Here is a 23736-nt window from a genome sequence, read left to right as displayed (position 1 = left end):
TCATGTGTTGTCTTAATTCTAACACTCATATAAGACTTTTAAAGTCATTTTGATAGTCGGCTATTATAACGCATATAGACACTTACATCATGTGTTGTCTTCATTATAACACTTATATGAGACTTTTTTTTAAAGTAATTTTGATAGTAGGCTAATATAACTAATATATACACTTGCATCATGTGTTGTTTTCATTATAACACTTATGTAAGTCTTTTAAAGTCATTTTGATAGTAGGCTAATATAACTAATATATACACTTGCATCATGTGTTGTCTTCATTATAACACTTATGTAAGACTTTTAAAGTCATTTTGATAGTAGGCTAATATAACGAACATAGACACTTACATCATGTGTTTTCTTCATTATAACACTTATGTAAGACTTTTAAAGTCATTTTGATAGTAGGCTAATAAAACTAATATTGACACGTACATCATGTGTTGTCTTCATTGTAACACATATATAAGACTTTTAAAGTCATTTTGATAGTAGGCTATTATAACGAATATAGACACTTACATCATGTGTTGTCTTCATTATAACACTTATATGAGACTTTTTTTAAAGTAATTTTGATAGTAGGCTAATATAACTAATATATACACTTGCATCATGTGTTGTCTTCATTATAACACTCGCATAAGACTTTTAAAGTCATTTTGACAGTAGGCTAATACAACTAATATAGACACTTACATCATGTGTTGTCTTCATTATAACACTTATATAAGACTTTTAAAGTCATTTTGATAGTAGGCTAATATAACGAACATAGACACTTACATCATGTGTTTTCTTCATTATAACACTTATGTAAGACTTTTAAAGTCATTTTGATAGTAGGCTAATATAACTAATATTGACACGTACATCATGTGTTGTCTTCATTGTAACACATATATAAGACTTTTAATGTCATTTTGATAGTAGGCTAATATAACTAATATAGACACTTACATCATGTGTTGTCTTCATTATAACACTTATATACGACTTTTAAAGTCATTTTGATAGTAGGCTAATATAATTAATATAGACACTTACATCATGTGTTGTCTTCATTCTAACACTCGTATAAGACTTTAAAGTCATTTTGATAGTAGGCTAATATAACTAATATAGACACTTGCATCATGTGTTGTCTTCATTATAACACGTATATAAGACTTTTAAGTCATTTTGATAGTAGGCTAATATAACTAATATAGACACTTGCATCATGTGTTGTCTTCATTATAACACTTATGTAAGACTTTTAAAGTCATTTTGATAGTAGGCTAATATAACTAATATAGACACTTACATCATGTGTTGTCTTCATTCTAACACTCGTATAAGACTTTAAAGTCATTTTGATAGTAGGCTAATACAACTAATATAGACACTTACATCATGTGTTGTCTTCATTATAACACGTATATAAGACTTTTAAAGTCATTTTGATAGTAGACTAATATAACTAATATTGACACGTACATCATGTGTTGTCTTCATTGTAACACATATATAAGACTTTTAATGTCATTTTGATAGTAGGCTAATATAACTAATATAGACACTTACATCATGTGTTGCCTTCATTATAACACTTATATACGACTTTTAAAGTCATTTTGATAGTAGGCTAATATAATTAATATAGACACTTACATCATGTGTTGTCTTCATTGTAACACATATATAAGACTTTTAATGTCATTTTGATAGTAGGCTAATATAACTAATATAGACACTTACATCATGTGTTGTCTTCATTATAACACTTATATACGACTTTTAAAGTCCTTTTGATAGTAGGCTAATATAACTAATATAGACACTTGCATCATGTGTTGTCTTCATTATAACACGTATATAAGACTTTTAAGTCATTTTGATAGTAGGCTAATATAACTAATATAGACACTTGCATCATGTGTTGTCTTCATTATAACACGTATATAAGACTTTTTAAGTCATTTTGATAGTAGGCTAATATAACTAATATAGACCCTTGCATCATGTGTTGTCTTCATTATAACACGTATATAAGACTTTTTAAGTCATTTTGATAGTAGGATAATATAACAAATATAGACACTTACATCATGTGTTGTCTTCATTATAACACTTATGTAAGACTTTTAAAGTCATTTTGATAGTAGGCTAATATAACTAATATAGACACTTACATCATGTGTTGTCATTATATCACTTATACAAGGCTTTTAATTTTTTGTGGCTCCAGACAGATTTTTTTGTTGTATTGTTGGTCCAATATGGCTCCTTTCAACATTTTGGGTTAGACAGTGAGTAATCGTGCCTGTTTGGACATTTTGTCGGTACAAGTAGCGACGGTACTTACGGCCACAATGAGCGGCGTGAAAACGCACCAGCAGGCCTTCCACCACATACAAGGCCTGTGGCCGATCATCTCCTCGATGTTGTCATAGAACTTGTTCACACCTGCAAGTTAGAGTTGTATCCATACACTGTAGATTAATATGGAAATACAACAAAAAAAACAACTCTTCATCAGCAAAGCGTGCCTCACCATAGAACCACGAAATGGAGACGCACTCAAAGAAGACGAGGAAAAGCAGACACATCCCGCTGGCTGAGTAGTAGTCAAAGAGCTTAAAGACGTACAGGCCGCCCTAGGAGGACGTTGATGGGGGGGGGCAGGGAGATATACACATAGACGAGAGGCAATTAGTGTTGGTTATGCAGGCCAGTAGCGGACCACTGGAGTGGAACAACATAGAGAATGAGGACAGAATACACAACATCTACTTTAGTGTCCTTAGACCAGGGGTTCCTGAACATTTACCACTTTTTTTTAGGCAATGACATAAACAAAACAGTAAAAGGTAGACAACACGTAGTATAAATGAATATAATGCAAAAGGTAATGTACAGTATGTAAGCATGATGGTCCAGTCTTGCCTGAAAGGGAGTGTGAAAAAGATAATTTGGTAACACTTTATTTTAAGGTATATCTATTCACCATTAAGTAGTTGCTTATTAACATGCAAATGATTAACATATTGGCTCTTAATTAGTCATTAAGTACTTATTAATGCCTTATTCTGCATGGCCTTATTATACAAGCAGTACTCCATTAGCTAAGAGTCTTCCCGAACCTGAACCCTAACCCCAACCTTTTACCTAACCCCAACCCTTTACCTAACCACAACCCCAACCCTGACCCCAACCCCAACCCCAACCCTAACCCTATGTTAATAAGCAACTAATTAATGGTGAATATGTTCCCCATACTAAAGTGTTACCGATCATTTATTTAATCCCGCCCCCAGTTCTCAATTCAGTGATTAATACATTGAGTTTCACTGTTACTTTGTTTAAGGGTTATAATACAAATGTTGTATCATGGTGGCATTACCACAATAATTATTACACTGTAACAATAATTTGTATCAACAATGTAGGAAGAATGAACATACCAACAATGGTAATGGACGACATACCAATAATGGTAATAGACAATCTACCAATAATGGTAATAGACAATATACCAATAATGGTAATAGACAATATACCAATAATGGTAAGAGACAAACTACCAACATTGATAATCGACAATATATTCCAATAATGGTAATAGACAATATACCAATAATGGTAAGGGACAAAATACCACCAATGGTAATGGACAAAATACCAACAATGGTAATAGACAACATAGCAATAAAGGTAAGGGACAAAATACCAACAATGGTAATAGACAACATAGCAATAATGGTAAGAGACAAAACACCAACAATGGTAATAGCCAACGTAGCAATAATGGTAAGGGACAAAATACCAACAATGGTAATAGACAACATAGCAATAATGGTAAGGAACAAAATACCAACAATGGTAATAGCCAAAATAGCAATAATGGTAAGGGACAAAATACCAACAATGTTAATAGACAACATAGCAATAATGGTAAGGGACAAAATACCAACAATGTTAATAGACAACATAGCAATAATGGTAAGGGACAAAATACCAACAATGGTAATAGACAACATAGCAATATTGGTAAGGGACAAAATACCAACAATGGTAATAGACAATATACCAATAATGGTAAAAGAACAAAATACCACCAATGGTAATAGACAACATAGCAATAATGGTAAGGGACAAAACACCAACAATGGTAATAGCTAACATAGCAATAATGGTAAGGGACAAAATACCAACAATGGTAATAGACAACATAGCAATATTGGTAAGGGACAAAATACCAACAATGGTGATAGACAAAATACCAACAATGGTAATAGACAACATAGCAATATTGGTAAAGGACAAAATGCCAACAATGGTAATAGACAATATACCAATAATGGTAAAGGACAAAATACCACCAATGGTAATAGAGAACATAGCAATAATGGTGATAGACAAAATACCAACAATGGTAATAGACAACATAGCAATAATGGTGATAGACAAAATACCAACAATGGTAATAGACAACATAGCAATAATGGTAAGAGACAAAACACCAACAATGGTAATAGCCAAAATAGCAATAATGGTAAGGGACAAAATACCAACAATGGTAATAGACAACATAGCAATAATGGTGATAGACAAAATACCAACAATGGTAATAGACAACATAGCAATAATGGTAAGGGACAAAACACCAACAATGGTAATAGCCAAAATAGCAATAATGGTAAGGGACAAAATACCAACAATGGTAATAGACAACATAGCAAAAATGGTAAGGGACAAAATACCAACAATGTTAATAGACAACATAGCAATAATGGTAAGGGACAAAATACCAACAATGGTGATAGACAAAATACCAACAATGGTAATAGACAACATAGCAATAATGGTAAGGGACAAAATACCAACAATGGTAATAGACAAAATACCAACAATGGTAATAGACAACATAGCAATATTGGTAAGGGACAAAATACCAACAATGGTGATAGACAAAATACCAACAATGGTAATAGACAACATAGCAATATTGGTAAGGGACAAAATACCAACAATGGTAATAGACAATATACCAATAATGGTAAAGGACAAAATACCACCAAGGGTAATAGACAACATAGCAATAATGGTAAGAGACAAAATACCAACAATGGTAATAGACAACATAGCAATATTGGTAAGGGACAAAATACCAACAATGGTAATAGACAACATAGCAATATTGGTAAGGGACACAATACCAACAATGGTAGTAGGCAAAATACCAACAATGGTAATAGACAACATAGCAATATTGGTAAGGGACACAATACCAACAATGGTAATAGACAAAATACCAACAATAGTAATAGACAACATAGCAATATTGATAAGGGACAAAATACCAACAATGGTAATAGACAACACAGCAATATTGGTAAGGGACAAAACACCAACAATGGTAATAGACAACATAGCAATAACAGTAATAGACAACATAGCAATAATAGTAATAGACAACATAGCAATAATGATAATAGACAACATAACAATAATGATAATAGACAACATAGCAATAATGATAATAGACAACATAGCATTAATGGTAAGCAAACATTGAGCACATGTTAACACTTTGAGACAGAGTACAACAGCAAGTCAAATTAAAGAGCCTCATCTCTATATTTGAACCAGACCTGATGTTTGTATAATAGTTGAAATCGATTAATAGTTTGGCATTGCTTGCGTTTTGCACAAAGTGATTGTTAAATTTAACAGGAATAATGACATAATTGTAAATATTTAAAACGACATATTTTGGAGACTATCAGTAATTGCGGCGACATGGATTTAATAGGATCTGCTTCTTCCTACTCCTTTTGTGACATATTTAATTATGTAAACACAAAATGTAGTTGCAGTGTTGGTGCTAGGAATCTTCAAAATGGGTTTCCCAGGGGCCCCATCAAGTGATAAAAATGGGGTCTCACGTAAAATTTTTGGGGTCCCACTTTTTTGCAATTGTTTTGAACACCAATGATACATGTATGCATTATGCTGTTATATCTCACATTCTATATTGTGATTTGGAAAAAAGGTTGTCATAAATGTCACTTAATTCGTTAAAAGAATAACACCAAAGAAAACACATTTTTATGCACATGTAAATGTATTCAGTTATAAACATTCAGGTTACCCTGATTTTATAAAATCCCCTGAAGAGCAGGGAAACCGGCGAAACAGCCTTGTAGGGATGATAGGACCTCTTGTGTTTGCCAAATCACCCCTGGTATATACCATATACAAATGAATGTAGTTACAGTAACGTTACCATACATACAAATCTAACAATATATCATATATGGCTCATATAATACCAGGAAAACCAATCACAGGTGCTAATGATTGATATAATAGAAGGATATATTATTGTTTACATCCAGAGCAGCCATTTTTAAAGCCATCTCAGGGCTGGTAAGAATGCTCCATTTTTTCCCAGTAGGAAATCCGACCTCGAGGGGCGTTCCAGTTGATATTCTGACTAGCAACTCGGGAAAATTCCCACTTCCAAGTACCAATGGAATGCTCCAATATACTCAGAGTTTGTTTATATTGCCATGATGACAAGACAACATGGGTTGCCTCTGTAAAGCTAAAAAGTTAATAATAATAATAATAATGGAGTTGACCAAATCTGCGCAAAATGAACATGGAGGGTGGAAGTGAACACGCTATCGTTAGGATTAGACGTTTCAAAAGTAAATAGCAGTAAAGGTATTATGGATTCACCCCTATGGATGCATGGAGTGCGATGAGAGACATGACTCTACCTGGGTGATGTTGGACAGCCCAATGATGTACGACACAAAGCAGACGATCGCAATGAAGATCTCTCGCCGCTTTCTGAGAATATGAGGGAACTCGTCCACCAGTGCCGTGATGAAGCCTTCCACGGTGCAGAACTGGAGGAATGGAGGGAAGGCTGTGTTATATCAATCAATCAATCAATCAATCAAACTTAATTTATAAAGCGCTTTTCATACATAAAAGAAACGCAACGCAAAGTGCAATATCCCCCATTATCACATACGTGCAGTCGTGGTCAAAAGTTTACATACACTTGTAAAGAACATAATGTCATGGCCGTCTTGAGTTTCCAATCATTTCTACAACTCTTATTGTTTTGTGTTAGAGTGATTGGAGCATTGGAACATTCATGAAGTTTGATTCTTTTATGAATTTATTATGGGTCTACTGAAAATGTGACCAAATCTGCTGGGTCAAAAGTATACATACAGCAATGTTAATATTTGCTTACATGTCCCTTGGCAAGTTTCACATCAATAAGGTGCTTTTGGTAGCCATCCACAAGCTTCTGGTTGAATTTTTGACCACTCCTCTTGACAAAATTGGAGCAGTTCAGCTAAATTTGTTGGTTTTCTGACATGGACTTGTTTCTTCAGCATTGTCTACTCGTTTAATTCAGGACTTTGGGAAGGCCATTCTAAAACCTTAATTCTAGCCTCATTTAGCCATTCCTTTACCACTTTTGACGTGTGTTTGGGGTCATTGTCCTGTTGGAACACCCAACTGCGCCCAAAACTCAACCTCCGGGCTGATGATTTTAGGTTGTCCTGAATAATTTGGAGGTAATCCTCCTTTTTCATTGTCCCATTTACTCTCTGTAAAGCACCAGTTCCATTGGCAGCAAAACAGGCCCAGAGCATAATACTACCACCACCATGCTTGACGGTAGGTATGGTGTTCCTGGGATTAAAGGCCTCACCTTTTCTCCTCCAAACATAGTGTTGGGTATTGTGGCTCAATTGTTGTTTCATCTGACATCACATGGACAAAGATAAGACCTTCTGGAGGAAAGTTCTGTGGTCTTATTCCAGTGAAACTTGCCAAGGGATATGTAACCAAATATTAACATTGCTGTATGTGTACTTTTGACCCAGCAGATTTGGTCACATTTTTAGTAGACCCATAATAAATTCATAAAAGAACCAAACTTCATGAATGTTTTTTGTGACCAACAAGTATGTGCTCCAATCACTCTATCACAAAAACATAAAAGTTGTAGAAATTATTGGAAACTCAAGACAGCCATGAAATTATGTTCTTTCCAAGTGTATGTCAACTTTTTACCACGACTGTACGCACGGACACAGATACCAAACACAAACACACACAACATACACACGTATGCAACTTAATAGACCAATGATTGCATGGCTGAGTACAGAGGAGACATGTGAGTAAAGACTATCACAGGAGCCATCTGCACCGGGAGGTTATCAGACCATGACCATATAATACCAGTCAACCAGAAAACAGCTTGAATGTCTTTTAAAAGCTCTATTCTATAGTTTGTATTACTACTTTAGGTACACTTTTAGAAATGCATCAGGAGGTCCCTGTGATTGGACACAAGCTATCGTTAAAGCTGAAATTCAGACCATTTAAACGTGTTTTTAGTAAGCCTCAATGGGAACATGTCTTTTTGTATGTGTAGCGTTAGCATTGTTGTGTTGTGTTAGAGTGTGTGCCAGGAAGAAAAGGAAGCCACTTTTCACATACACACTGTAACTCTGCACTTGTCTTACGTAAAGGGTGGAGTGGCTCAGATGGTAGAGCGGTCATCCAGAAACTTGAGGGTTTCTGGTGCACATCTATCTTCCGCCATGCCAGGCACTGCCATTGTGTCCTTAGGCAAGACACTCCACCCACTTTGCTCCTAGTGCCGCTCACACTGGTGTATGAATGTGAATGAATGTTTGGTGGTGGTCGGATAGGCCGCAGGCACAAATCTGAAGCCGAATTTTCATCAGTCTACCCCAGGGGTCGGCAACTCAAAATGTTGAAAGAGCCATATTGGACCAAAAGTACATTAAAAAAAATCTGTCTGGAGCCACAAAAAATTTTAAGTCTTATATAAGTGTTATGATGAAGGCAACACATGATGTAAGTGTCTATATTAGCTATATTAGCCTACTATCAAAGGCTTCATTTGACAGAAATGTTGTATTTTAATTTGTATTCTACACATTTTTGAAACATTGGAAATCATTAGTAAAATGGAGGCTTCTCACAGGATGAGATAACTTCTGGAAATTACTGGCTCAGAATGTGCCAAAGGTATAGATGTGTGTGTCCAAGTTAAAGGAAATGGCAGCCTGTCTTCTTCTAATGGATTTTTACAATCTTTGCAAGCTAGGTAACGTTTGCTGTGGTTTGGAACAACATGGCACACAAATGCAGCCAATATAACATACAGATAATGTGTAATGATACATGCAAATATAAATTAAATAGAGGACATAAGTAAAGGAAATTAAATGAGCTCAAATATACCTACAAAGCAGGCAATAAAGATGCAATATGTACATACTTAGCCTAAATAGCATGTTAGCATCGATTAGCTTGCAGTCATGGATTGACCAAATATGCCTGATAAGCACTTCAGCAAATCAACTAAATCAACAAAGCTCACCTTTGTGCATCCACACACAGCATAAAACGTTTGGTGGACAAAATGAGACAAAGAAGGAGTGGCATAAAACACGTCTTTCTGTGGCAGCATCGGAGAAAGTTGTACATGTAAACAATCTACGATGAGTTCAAGGATCGCTGAAATTAGTAGAACAAAACGGTGCTTGCCAAATATTCTCATCAGTGAAGCATGTTTAATATAATCAGTGGGATTTCTAATAATTAGGAAGGTTTGTGTCATGTTTGTTCTCCTACAGAAAATATGTTAAAACATTCCATTTCCACACATCTCTGAAAGAGGTCCAGGGAGCCACTAGGGCGGCGCTAAAGAGCCTCATGCGGCTCTAAAGCCGATCTATCCCATGGGAGTCGTGGCTCCAAATGTAGCTTACCACCATCCATGTGTGAATGTAGAGTGACTGAATTATAGGTTCTCAGTTCTCACTGTAAAGCGCTTTGAGTGTCTAGAAAAGCGCTATATTCTGTATATAATCCATTACAGTGGAACATCGATTTACCAACCCCTCTATTTGCAAACTTTTCAATTTACAAATTTTTAGATGGTGTCTCTGTATAGGAACGCTTCATTCATTCATTTTTTTTGTTTTGCCTGCAAACAAAAAGCAGGGCGCAGAGAGCCCTCCACGTCACTTGCTGCACATTCCAGGACACTATTACAGAGCTCGAATTTAACCACGGCAACTGCCACGACCGCCCACGTCATTTGCCATAATGCTCTGAAAAAATTTACCAACAGCGGCGACCCTTGACTTTTTACTTGTTAATGGACAACGGATGTAACAGTAAACGGTATAATGATAATTTGCGATAAAATTCCAGACAGTTAATAACACCGTCTAATTCTTTAATTAACAAAAAAACTTGATTTATTAATGCATTTTAGAAAACACGAAGTCAGACGCATGCCAACTAGCGTCGTTTGGCTTGATAATAATGGCGGACTAACGACACGGATTAACGTTTATCTATAGTCTTTTTATAAGACATTACAAATGACATGATGGTATTACGTTCACACCTCAACACTGCTTTACCTAACAATCAGTAATCATGATTTCAATCTTGATAACAATAATGTGAATTATTACTTTGGCCATAATTGGCAGCCCCTAAATCTCATACATGAACACTATTTTTATCTATATGGACAAAAAGTGCAGTTACGTCTTATGGCCATCAGATGCCATCTTTCAACATTCCTATATATATATATATATATATATATATATATATATATATATATATATATATATATATATATATATATATATATATATAAATCTCATACATGAACACTATTTTTATCTATATGGACAAAAAGTGCAGTTACGTCTTATGGCCATCAGATGCCATCTTTCAACATTCCTATATATATATATATATATATATATATATATATATATATATATATATATATATATATATATATATATATATCAGTGGCGTGCCGTCACTAGAGGCAGGGGAGGCACGGCCTCACCTGCCATCATGGAAAGAAAAAAAAAGTAAAAAGAAAAAAAAATAATTAAATTGTTATATGTATCCAGTGATTATACTAAAGTTATTTTCCATTTAACTTCACCAGTTTTAGATTATTTGTATTTTTATTTACACATTTGCCGTTCAAATACTGAGAAGAAACGGTGCGGTGATCAGCAGCCAGTTGAGGCACGTCACTGATTTGTGCCTCAACATGGATTGTGCACAATGACTCGGCTAACTGCTGAGCTGCTGTGCAGTGAGACTGTATTGCTATATGAATTATATTATACATTTCCATAGTTTAGTTAGCTGAGGTATATAATGTACAGTGTATTTTGTCAACAACTGTATGTGTGTAACGTATTTCTTGTGCTGAGCATTCATAAAACTGGAGGCTCGTCTCATAACCCCGCCTCCTGGTGCCAAGCACCTCCGCCGCAGAAAGCACCGCCCGACGGGAGCGCCGCGGCCACACCAACCAAAGCCCACACCCAAACCCTCCACGTGCAAGACCGAATCCACCCAAAAAAAGTCACTTAACAAGAAGCCAAAAAGTGCAAAAACAACAATGCTCGCGTGGCGCACCGGAGGACCCGTGAACAGGGACACAACATTAGGTACACCTGCAGACTGCTGCGCGGATTTCATATTTCATTCATTCACTACTCTTCCAACACGAACACCACTGCTCCCGCACTTATAAGTAAAGGTAAGACCATAATAACGTTTTTTTTTATTAAATGTGCTTTTTTGTGTGCTACAGTTTGTAAGTGTAAAGTTAAAGTTAAGTTAAAGTACCAATGATTGTCACACACACACTAGGTGTGGTGAAATGTGTCCTCTGCATTTGACCCATCCCCTTGTTCACCCCCTGGGAGGTGAGGGGAGCAGTGGGCAGCAGCGGCGCCGTGCCTGAGAATAATTTTTGGTGATTTAACCCCCAATTCCAACCCTTGATGCTGAATGCCAAGCAGGGAAGAATGCTGGTATGTGGCTTTTAAACATAACCCGTTAACTGTTGCCAATCAAATGGTGAATAAGATACTCTTTAGGGTTCATATGTTTGTAAATCTGACTGTGATGAAGTCAGTGCCTCACCTGACATGAACCTCACCGCACGCCACTGATATATATCCATCCATCCATCCATTTACTACCGCGTATTCCCATATATATATATATATATATATATATATATATATATATATATATATATATATATATATATATATATATATATATATATATATATAAGTCTGTGCACACTTATCCATGTTTGCCGCATTTCAGCTGCTTCATATTTCTGACTGATTACAAAACTTTAGGGAGTACGTCACGGAAGTAAAAAAAAGTAGGAGTTAAATTTTAATTTCATGTATAATATTTAATATACGTTAGGTCAGGAAAAAAAACACAGAGGCTATTTTACATCCCTACAAGCCTGTTTCACAGGTTTCCTTGCTCTTCTTATATTGTATTTATTATAAAATCCCCTGAAGAACAGGGAAACCTGCAAAAAAGACTGGTAGGGATGAAATAGCCTGTGTGTCGTTTCCTGACCTAACGTATATTCCGCTCTACCCCGGTATTGAGCACTGTATAACGGATAAACCACAGAAACCTCGACTATATACTGTATATACACACACATATATATATATATATATATATATATATATATATATATATATATATATATATATATATATATATATATATATATATATATATATATATATATATGCTACTAGTCAGTCGGTGCCTTTTTTTTTTTCTCACTTTTTGACAGGGGTTATCCATTTTCCTAACTCAATATGTGTCCCAAAAACTCAACAGACCAGCGTCGAAAGAAGGAGGAGTTACAAAAAAGACTATTTGCAAGGACGGCACTACCGGCGCTCACAAGTACAGTTTGGAACAATCGACAGAGCAGGCTTCGTACCACTGCAAGCTTCAATTGTGATGAGACCAGACTTTTCTTGAAAGTGATGCTAGGGCAGACCCGTTTCACAGGGATGAAAGTACACTGCCTCTCGCACGGACGCAAACCCAAACCCGGCCCACGCTACCGCCCCCTTCCTTCTCTCTCCCTGTGTACTGCTTTCTCCTCAGCTCCTACTCCGTCGATGTTCATGTGGGTGGATTTCACCTTTTAAAGTGTTTATTATTATAGCGATACGGTTGCTAAAGTTAAGCATGTTTGTGATTGCCGATCGTTTGTGAGGGCACCATAGTGGCCTCTCTGTGTGTGCGGCACAGTACAGCTTGTTAACAAGTAGTTGATCCATCACCCCATGTTATGTTTGATATACAGTACAGTGTAGCACTCTATATTGTGTTCAAAGTGTACAAACCTTCATTACAATATGGACTTTTGTCAAGGCTGCAACCCATTATTCATATTTATATTGTTTCTTATGGAGAAATTTGCAGGACTATTTGACTTTTTCCAATTTACATACCTCGTTAAGTTCGTAAATAGAGGTTCCACTGTATGATTATTATTAATAGACGTCATGTATTGCTTAACATTAACATAACATTACAGTTTGACAGCAATATCATACTAGGTAAGCATGGAGGGCAGGCTTATCTAAGTACGGGTGTGTCTGGATGAATTTTTGCTTCATTCCTGTGAGAATCCTGCATGTGACTAAAGCATTCAAGAGTGGGGGTTGGTTAATGTATCCAGGACGAGCCGCAGTGTGCTCAAACAACCACCAGGTAGCATCTACGAGCAGATAATACTGCATCTCTCTTTTCTGAGCAGAGGAGCATATTCGGCAGCGCACAATCACAGAGTACTTAAAAGCAGACACGGTGTGTAGACAGAAAAGGGAGAACGGACGCACTTTGGCTTAAAAACTAACGATAAAGGTGAAGTTATAACACTGAAACGCCCTCAGGAAAAGGTGCTTTAAGAAATGGCTAGCTCGCCAGTCGGCAGTGTTTTAGCTACTTCTAAATCACTAATCCTCGCCTCCATGGCGACAAATAAAGTAAGCTTCTTACAAGTATCATCCCTGCAGGACGAGGAATAGCTAAAAATGCTTCACTACACACCGTAGCTCACCGGCGTCACAATGTAAACAAACGCCATGGGTGGATCTACACCTGACATCCAATGTAATAATACCAAGTACAGGAGCGTATCTAGTCGATATTACTATGATTGCATCGATATTTTTTTAGCATCTCAAAATCTTTTGTATTATGTTATATACTCAGGAAATACGTCCCTGGACACATGAGGACTTCAAATTATGACCAATGTATGATCCTGTAACTATTTGGTATTGGATCGATACCCAAATTTGTGGTCTCATCCAAAACTAATGTAAAGTATCCAAACAACAGAAGAATAAGTGATTATTACATTTTAACAGAAGTGTAGATAGAACATAACCAGATATTAACAGTAAACTAGATGAGGCAATTCCTGAAGGAATTGCGTGTAAAAGGCTCCAATGCTAAAGTTGAACTGAAAACCTGGAATTTTTTAAAATTATTGAAGTAAAGCACACAATTCTTGAACAGGCTGAATATTTAAAAGTTGGAACAGTTTGAATCAGATGAAAAATGTGGGAGTTGTGAAACTTTGAAGAATGTCCCATTGATTTCAATGGGAATTTCCCCAAAATGTGGGAATTTCGAGAAAAGCAGGAATTAAAAAAATAAGGTAAACAAATCGAATGGTCTGAATGAGTTGAAATGGTTAGTGTTGGAATTTTTCAAATTGGTCGAGAAATGTTGAAGTAGTAACATGTTGAATTGAGAAATGGAATTACAGAATTCCTAGAATTTTGGGAAAACTGGGATTTTTTCCAGTTCAAAAAAACAACCTTGTTTTTATCCTGATTAAAAGGAATGTTTGGATGGTGGAACGGTTGAAGTGGCTTGAAAAATGTGGAAGGAGTAGTCGCCAGAAAAAAGGGTGAAAATAGGGCTTTGGAAAACCAGGAATTCTGGAAAATCTTGGAATTTTTTTTTTTTTACTTGGAAAACAGGGTAGTTTAAATTTTCAGAATGGTGGAATGTGTTGAAGGTGGAATGGTTTTAATAAGTTGACATATGTGGAAATGGTAAAAGTTTGAAATGGGGAAAAATGTCTCGGGAAACCTTGAATTCTAGGAAATCTGCGAATTGTTGGAATTTGCGATTCCTGAATAGGCTGAACTGTTTGAAGTTAGAACGGTTTGAATCGGGTGAAAATGTGGAAGGTAGAACGCGCCAAAATCTGGAGAAGAAGAAGACTAAAAATAAGTTGAATAAATAGATGATTTTTTGTGTAGAAAACCATATGTCTGAATGCTTTGGAGCATTCATACAATGAACAAATAAATTATTATTCATTTTTTACCACTTGTCCTTAATAATGTTGACAAAATAATAGAATGATAAATGACACAATATGTTACTGCATATGTCAGCAGCTAAATTAGGAGCCTTTGTTTGTTTACTTACTAATAAAAGACAAGTTGTCTTGTATGTTCACTATTTTATTTAAAGACAAACTTGCAATAATAAACATATGTTTAATGTACCCTAAGATTTTTTGTTAAAATAAAGCCAATAATGCCATTTTTTGTGGTTCCCTTTATTTAGAAAAGTCCAAAAAAGTATCGAAATTGGTATCGGGACAACACTATTAGATACACACACTGACTATGTTTATATGCACTAAATTACTCAGATTTCTCCAAAGGTTCGGCTCTAAATAGAGCATTCTACACCCCATGGAAACACCTTAATCTGGGGCCGTATTTATCAAGCGTCTAGAGTGCCATTTTACACTTAAGTCCTGAGAATTTGCGAAATTTAGTCCTACTCTCAAACTTAAGAATAAAAGCTATTTATCAACTTTCTTAAGTCTAAGAATCATTCCTACTCTCCACGATATTTAAGAGACCTTCAGAGGTGTCCTAAGTGGTTAGGAGTTGCCAGCGGGGGATGGCACTGAGGCGAGAGAGACGTGCGCAAACGTTCAGGAAGCGGAAGGATGTCCTGGCTTTTTTTGATGACGAGCAGCTGATCAAACGGTATCGTTTAGACAGAGCAGGTATTATTTTCGTCACAGATTTAATAAGGGGCGTCTCCTCTCGCCAGTTTGGTTTTCTTTTCGATTCCATGTTGATTTCTGCATGTGGCTGCAGTGGGCTAGTATATATAGAGCCACCCACACCAGTTTCAAATTAGTTGCCTAATTAATGAATTGGAAAGAAAAGGAAACTTCTAAGAAGCTTGATAAATACGGCCCCTGATCATGTTTGGCTTTTGAGAAACAGGACAACCACTTCTAGATCATGCAATTGGAAACCGAACGGGACAAGCGGTAGCTTATGGATGGATGGAAACAAGGGACCGTATTTATCAAGCTTCTTAGAATTACTCCTAAGAAGTCTGCTAAGAGTTGACTTATGAGTAAAGAAATTCTTCGCTGAAAGCTGCACTTAAAAGTTAGTTATCAAGCGTCTTACTCACACTTTCAGCGAAGTGTAGGACTGAATCTTAAGTGTCACACTCAGAACTGAATTACGACATTACTATGTGCCGTAAACGGAATTTTAGGTGACGTCATTTCTGTGTCCATAGAAATGACCAATCACGGAAGGGAATCCCTTGTCTAAGAATAAAGAAATATCTTAGAAATATTTAAGTGGACAATGGGAGTGTATATTTTGACAATAAACTTACAAAATAATACAAAACAAACAAACAATATTGGCAATGAATCAAAAATAAATGCTTCCTTTTCTTTCCAATTCATTAATTAGGCAACTAATTTGAAACTGGTGTGGGTGGCTCGTGATGTTGCTGATGAGATGACGCCCCTTATTAAATCTGTGACAAAAATAATACCCGCTCTGTCTAAACGATACCGTTTGATCAGCTGCTCGTCATCAAACAAAGCCAGGACATCCTTCCACTCCCTGAACGTTCGCGCACGTCTCTCTCGCCTCAGTGCCATCCCCCGCTGGCAACTCCTAACCACTTAGGCATACTTGCCAACCCTCCCGTTTTTAGCGGGAGACTCCCGGTATTCAGCGCCTCTCCCGATAACCTCCCGGCAGCAATTTTCTCCCGACAAACTCCCGGTATTCAGCCGGAGCTGGAGGCCACGCCCCCTCCAGCTCAATGCGCACCTGAGTGGGGACAGCCTGTTCTCACGTCCGCTTTCCCACAATATAAACAGCTTGCCTGCCCAATGACGTCATAACTGTAGAATGATCGAGGGCGAGTTCTTGGTTTCTTATGTGGGTTTATTGTTAGGCAGTTTCATTAACGTCCTCCCAGCGCGGTAACAACCCACAACAACAGCAGTCACGTTTAGTCTACCGTAAAGCATTTCGTCTGCCGTAAACAGCAATGTTGTGACACTCTTAAACAGGACAATACTGCCATCTACTGGATAGCCTCCAGAACACTGAAATTCAAGTATTTATTTTATTTATATGTATAATAAAATAAATATATATACACTACCGTTCAAAAGTTTGGGGTCACATTGAAATGTCCTTATTTTTGAAGGAAAAGCACTGTACTTTTCAATGAAGATAACTTTAAACTAGTCTTAACTTTAAAGAAATACACTCTATACATTGCTAATGTGGTAAATGACTATTCTAGCTGCAAATGTCTGGTTTTTGGTGCAATATCTACATAGGTGTATAGAGGCCCATTTCCAGCAACTATCACTCCAGTGTTCTAATGGTACAATGTGTTTGCTCATTGGCTCAGAAGGCTAATTGATGATTAGAAAACCCTTGTGCAATCATGTTCACACATCTGAAAACAGTTTAGCTCGTTACAGAAGCTACAAAACTGACCTTCCTTTGAGCAGATTGAGTTTCTGGAGCATCACATTTGTGGGGTCAATTAAACGCTCAAAATGGCCAGAAAAAGAGAACTTTCACCTGAAACTCGACAGTCTATTCTTGTTCTTAGAAATGAAGGCTATTCCACAAAATTGTTTGGGTGACCCCAAACTTTTGAACGGTAGTGTATATATATATATATATATATATATATATATATATATATATATATATATATATATATGTATGAAATACTTGAGTTTAGGACTGAACCAACTCAAGTATTTCATACACACATATATATATATATATATATATATATATATATATATATATATATATATATATATATATATATATATATATATATATATATATATATATATATATATATATATATATATATATGTATGAAATACTCGAGTTGAGTATATATATATATATATATATATATATATATATATATATATATATATATATATATATATATGTATGAAATACTTGAGTTGGTGAATTCTAGCTTAAATATATTACCCTCTTAACCACGCCCCCAACCACGCCCCCCACCCCCCACCTCCCGGTATCGGAGGTCTCAAGGTTGGCAAGTATGCACTTAGGACACCTCTGAAGGTCTCTTAAATATCGTGGAGAGTAGGAGTGATTCTTCCGTCAGTCTCCCACAGGGCAGCTGTGGCTATGAAAGTAGCTTACCACCACCAGGTGTGAATGAATGATGGGTTTTTAACATGTAAAAGCGACTTTGGGTACTTAGAAAAGTGCTATATAAATCCCAGGTATTATTATTATTATTATTATTATTAGACTTAAGAAAGTTGATAAATAGCTTTTATTCTTAAGTTTGAGAGTAGGACTAAATTTCGCAAATTCTCAGGACTTAAGTGTAAAATGGCACTCTAAGACGCTTGATAAAAACGGCCCCTGATCTACCAAGTGGGTTTGTGCTGCCAGAGGGGATCTTTTGTATGCGCCGGTCTCAACGAGTGGAATACAACCCGTAAAATACACATTTTTTTTTTGTACCTGGCTGTCGATTCCCAGCATCAGCAGCATGGAGAAGAAGAGGATGGCCCACAGGGGAGAGATGGGCAGCTGGGTGACGGCCTCGGGGTAAGCCAAAAACGCCAAGCCGGGCCCTTGAAGCGCACACACATGAAAGACCTTTCATATCAGGTGTCAGCAGGACCCTTAAGTATAAAAGTTTGGGCTTTAAGTGTGATGAAAGCGCCTCGCGCAAGATAACAAAAGAAAAATTATAGCGTCCTTGGGAAATGAATGTCGAACTTCAACTTGAGGATTTACAAAGGATTTGCCCAATTTCCCTTTAATTAACCCAGATGCAACAAAAAAAAAAGTAGAATGCGTCGCCATTTTTCAAAAGGGACTCAGGGAAAAATGAAAAACACAACTCCAGAGCTAATTATTTGCACAGCTGCGTGTTGCCTTCGCTGATTGTCGCTATGGAGTTTTGTTTTTTTCTTCTCAACATTGATTGCAATTACCTGAAGCAGCCACATCAGCGATGGGCCTCTTTGTCACGTTGGCCATGAAGCCCACAATGGAGAAGATGACAAAGCCGGCGAACATGCTGGTGAAGGAGTTGATGCAGCAGACAATGACCGAGTCTCTGCGGAGAGGCGGGACAAAAGCAGACATTGTCACGCCCGTATCAATTCCTTATCGACTCGTCACAGATTGGGAAGAAGGAGGAGGAGGAGGAGGGGAGGGGATGCTGGGGGAGCCATTTTGCGCCCATCGCTTTTTCTGGAAATGGCTGATTATTTTCTAACCTGGAGAGACGGAGATAAAATGCAGAGTCGGGACGCCGCGACGGAATAGTCAAAGCGTTATTACCGCTGGAGCGTCAAATACGCTGTCAGTCGTAATATCCGTCCACGTCACCGGACACCAAGCTAACTGTTTAAACGACGTCCGAGGGGAAATATATTTTGCATGTACAGTCGTGGTCAAAAGTTTACATACACTTGTCATGGCTGTCTTGAGTTTCCAATCATTTCTACAACTCTTATTTTTTTTGTGATAGAGGGATTGGAGCACATACTTGTTGGTCACCAAAAAAAATATTCATGAAGTTTGGTTCTTTTATGAATTTATTATGGGTCTACTGAAAATGTGACTGGGTCAAAAGTATACATACAGCAATGTTAATATTTGGTTACATGTCCCTTGGCAAGTTTCACTGCAATAAGGCGCTTTTTGGTAGCCATCCACAAGCTTCTGGTTGAATTTTTGACCACACCTCTTGACAAAATTGGTGCAGTTCAGCTAAATGTGTTGGTTTTCTGACATGGACTTGTTTCTTCAGCATTGTCCACACGTTTAAGTCAGGACTTTGGGAAGGCCATTCTAAAACCTTAATTCTAGCCTGATTTAGCCATCCCTTTACTACTTTAGACGTGTGTTTGGGGTCATTGTCCTGTTGGAACACCCAACTGCGCCCGAGACCCAACCTCCGGGTGTCATGATCCGTGGTCCGGATCATGTTTTTGTTATGTTCTGTTAGATTTGGACTCTTTTAGTTCCTGTTTGACACCTGAGTTTGTTTTAGTTACCATGGCTACTTATGATTTTCACCTGCCTCTGGTGTTTGGGACGCGCACCTGCTTCTAATCAGAGGACTATTTAAGCCTGCCTTTGCCAGTCAGTTGTCCTGGCGTCATTAGTTGTTTGCCTCATGCCTGCACTACGTAAGTCTTAGTTGTTTCATGCCACAGTTTCGTATTTGTTCTATGCCATACTTAATGCCAGTTGTTTCATGCCACAGTTTCGTGTTTGTTCTATGCCATAGTTAATGCCAGTTGTTTCATGCCACAGTTTCGTATTGGTTTCATGCCACAGTTTCATGTTTGTTCTATGCCATAGTTAATGCCAGTTGTTTCATGCCACAGTTTCGTGTTTGTTCTATGCCACAGTTAATGCCAGTTGTTTCATGCCACAGTTTCGTATTGGTTTCATGCCACAGTTTCGTGTTTGTTCTATGCCATAGTTAATGCCAGTTGTTTCATGCCACAGTTTCGTGTTTGTTCTATGCCATAGTTAATGCCAGTTGTTTCATGCCACAGTTTCGTATTGGTTTCATGCCACAGTTTCATGTTTGTTCTATGCCATAGTTAATGCTAGTTGTTTCATGCCACAGTTTTGTGTTTGTTTCATGCCACAGTTTCATGTCGTAAGTTGTTGCCTAAGCTTCCGTGTGCGATAGGCACGCTTGCCTCCGGGTTGTTTTCTGTTTTTCACCTCGTTGAGTGTTTCTTAAAATTAAATCATGTAACTACCTGCAAGTCCTGTCCGGAGTTGTCCGTTTACCTTCCTGGGAGAACGACCCTGCAGTAAGCGAAAACCACGTCTTGACACCGGGCTGATGATTTTAGGTTGTCCTGAAAAATTTGGAGGTAATCCTCCTTTTTCATTGTCCCATTTACTCTCTGTAAAGCACCAGTTCCATTGGCAGCAAAACAGGCCCGGAGCATAATACTACCACCACCATGCTTGACGGTAGGTGTGGTGTTCCTGGGATTAAAGGCCTCATCTTTTCTCCTCCAAACATATTGCTGGGTATTGTGGCCAAACAGTTAAATTTGTGTTTCATCTGACCACAGAACTTTCCTTATTTTTATCCATGTGATGTCAGATGAAACAAAAATTGAGCTGTTTGGCCACAATAATATTAATGCTATGGTATTAAAAAGGGTAGGATTGAATAAGCTCTGCTTCTTCCTACACCTTTTCAGACGTGCTGTAATGAAACAACTAGAAATATGTGATGCATTACATTGTATCGTATGCATGTTCCAAATGAACTGAAAACTAAACTGAACTGAACTGATCATCAATTTAAGCCGGGGTGTTTATTTACCTAGAATTATTTCTCAAGCGTCAAAAGTTACTAAAAACAACTTTAATTGTTTTACTTTAATAAGGCTTTGCTGTGCAAGTAAAAAAGAAAACCGTAAAGTAGTCACATTTTAAAATATGAATCAAAGATTATTAGTTGCTTGCATTATTTAAATAAATAAAAAATATATAGTCATTTTAACTTTAAAAAAGAGCCTAATATTTGGACACAAATGCAATTACATTGTTAGAATGTCATCCAGAATTTTTTTTTTATGTTTCACTTGAATGCTCAAAACTTGCTAACAGTTTTATTTAAAGTCCATTCCGTTTTTTTAAGTGATTTAAGAAAAAAAAAATGCATCTCTTTCATCTTTGCTATGACATATCTTAGCAGTGGTGTGCCGTCAGGGCCAGCAATGTCTTCTCTGCTGGCCTAACAAAAATTATGATCATTGATGAATAAAACTTCATTTTAATCTACTTTCCATAAAGTATTCATTATATTCTCTTCATGTCTTATCAGGCTCCAGTGTTGCTTGTTTTTACGTTAGAGCTTTTATCCAATCAGAATTCAGCAAGCTATTTTCACTTGTCACTCCCAAGTGAGAATGCAATCACAAGTTGCAATTTGCGAAAAGCAGGAAGGGGCACCGGAGCCATACCCGGCCAACGGAGAAATCATCGGTTGTCGCTTTTTTAACTCACAAAGAAAAATTTCAAATATTTTATGTATTTATTTTTCTACCTTTAATATGTTCTTTACAATTATTTTAATTTTGACAGTACCACGTAAGATATGTTTTAAATGCTAATGCGGGTTCATTGATTTTTAAATTGTCCGAAATATAGCCTGTTTTGTACACTGTCGCGGTGATTCAATACTCAGTAGTGCGTAAATGTGTTTCTGTATAGTATTTATCCAGTCGTGGTCATGTGGGGACATCAATTATGGTATTTTGAGGGTATTTATTAAAGTTGGACTAAGTAGGACATCACTAAAGGCCTAGGTGGGAAACGCACAGCCCGCCACTGTATCTTAGACTTAGACGACTTAGACTTAGACGAACTTTATTGAGCCACAAGGGAAATTGTTCCACACAGTATCTCAGTTACAAAGGATGGAGAGGGTAAGGATGGAAAGGATAATGCAGGTATAAAGTAGACTAAAAATGTACCATAGTAGCAATATAAAATATTACATATATGCAATATTTACATATTATATATACAGCATATAATATATACTGATATATTATATTATATTTTTATATAATATATATAACATATAACAAATCCCAATTACCATGTACAATATAACAATAAATAAATAAATCAATAAATCCATCCATCCATTTTCTACCGCTTATTCCCTTCGGGGTCGCGGGGGACGCTGGAGCCTATCTCAGCTACAATCGTGCAGAAGGCGGGGTACACCCTAGAAAATTCGCCACCTCATCGCAGTAAATAAGTAAATAAATAAATATATATTTTTTATACACTACCGTTCAAAAGTTTGGGGTCACCCAAACAATTTTGTGGAATAGCCTTAATTTCTAAGAACAAGAATAGACCATCGAGTTTCAGATGAAAGTTCTATTTTTCTGGCCATTTTGTGCGTTTAATTGACCCCACAAATGTGATGCTCCAGAAACTCAATTCTGCTCAAAGGAAGGTCAGTTTTGTAGCTTCTGTAACGAGCTAAACTGTTTTCAGATGTGTGAACATGATTGCACAAGGGTTTTCTAATCATCAATTAGCCTTCTGAGCCATTGAGCAAACACATTGTACCATTAGAACACTGGAGTGATAGCTGCTGGAAATGGGTCTCTATACACCTATGTAGATATTGCACCAAAAACCAGACATTTGCAGCTAGAATAGTCATTTACCACATTAGCAATGTATAGAGTGTATTTCTTTAAAGTTAAGACTAGTTTAAAGTTATCTTCATTGAAAAGTACAGTGCTTTTTCTTCAAAAATAAGGACATTTCAATGTGACCCCAAACTTTTGAACGGTAGTGTATATATATATATATATATATATATATATATATATATATATATATATATATATATATACACATACTTATTTATTTATTTATT

General features: G+C 36.7%; 1 protein-coding gene across 2 annotated transcripts in view; it reads right to left on the bottom strand.

The window, feature by feature from the left end:
• Positions 1-23736, bottom strand: part of slc6a1b (solute carrier family 6 member 1b) — a 61795-nt gene that overhangs the window by 14310 nt on the left and 23749 nt on the right. For both annotated transcript variants that reach the window (XM_062037975.1, XM_062037976.1), the window contains exons 9-13: positions 19277-19401; positions 18798-18910; positions 6774-6905; positions 2540-2642; positions 2351-2451 (exon numbers count right to left, since the gene is read on the bottom strand). In XM_062037975.1, coding sequence (XP_061893959.1) covers positions 2351-2451; positions 2540-2642; positions 6774-6905; positions 18798-18910; positions 19277-19401 — 574 coding nt within the window. The remainder of the gene's footprint in view (positions 1-2350; positions 2452-2539; positions 2643-6773; positions 6906-18797; positions 18911-19276; positions 19402-23736) is intronic.

The sequence above is a fragment of the Entelurus aequoreus genome, linkage group LG26, assembly GCF_033978785.1.
Source record: "Entelurus aequoreus isolate RoL-2023_Sb linkage group LG26, RoL_Eaeq_v1.1, whole genome shotgun sequence".
NCBI classification, from domain to species: domain Eukaryota; kingdom Metazoa; phylum Chordata; class Actinopteri; order Syngnathiformes; family Syngnathidae; genus Entelurus; species Entelurus aequoreus.
Note: the sequence above shows the minus strand (reverse complement) of the source record. Positions and strands in the feature narration are given on the sequence as shown.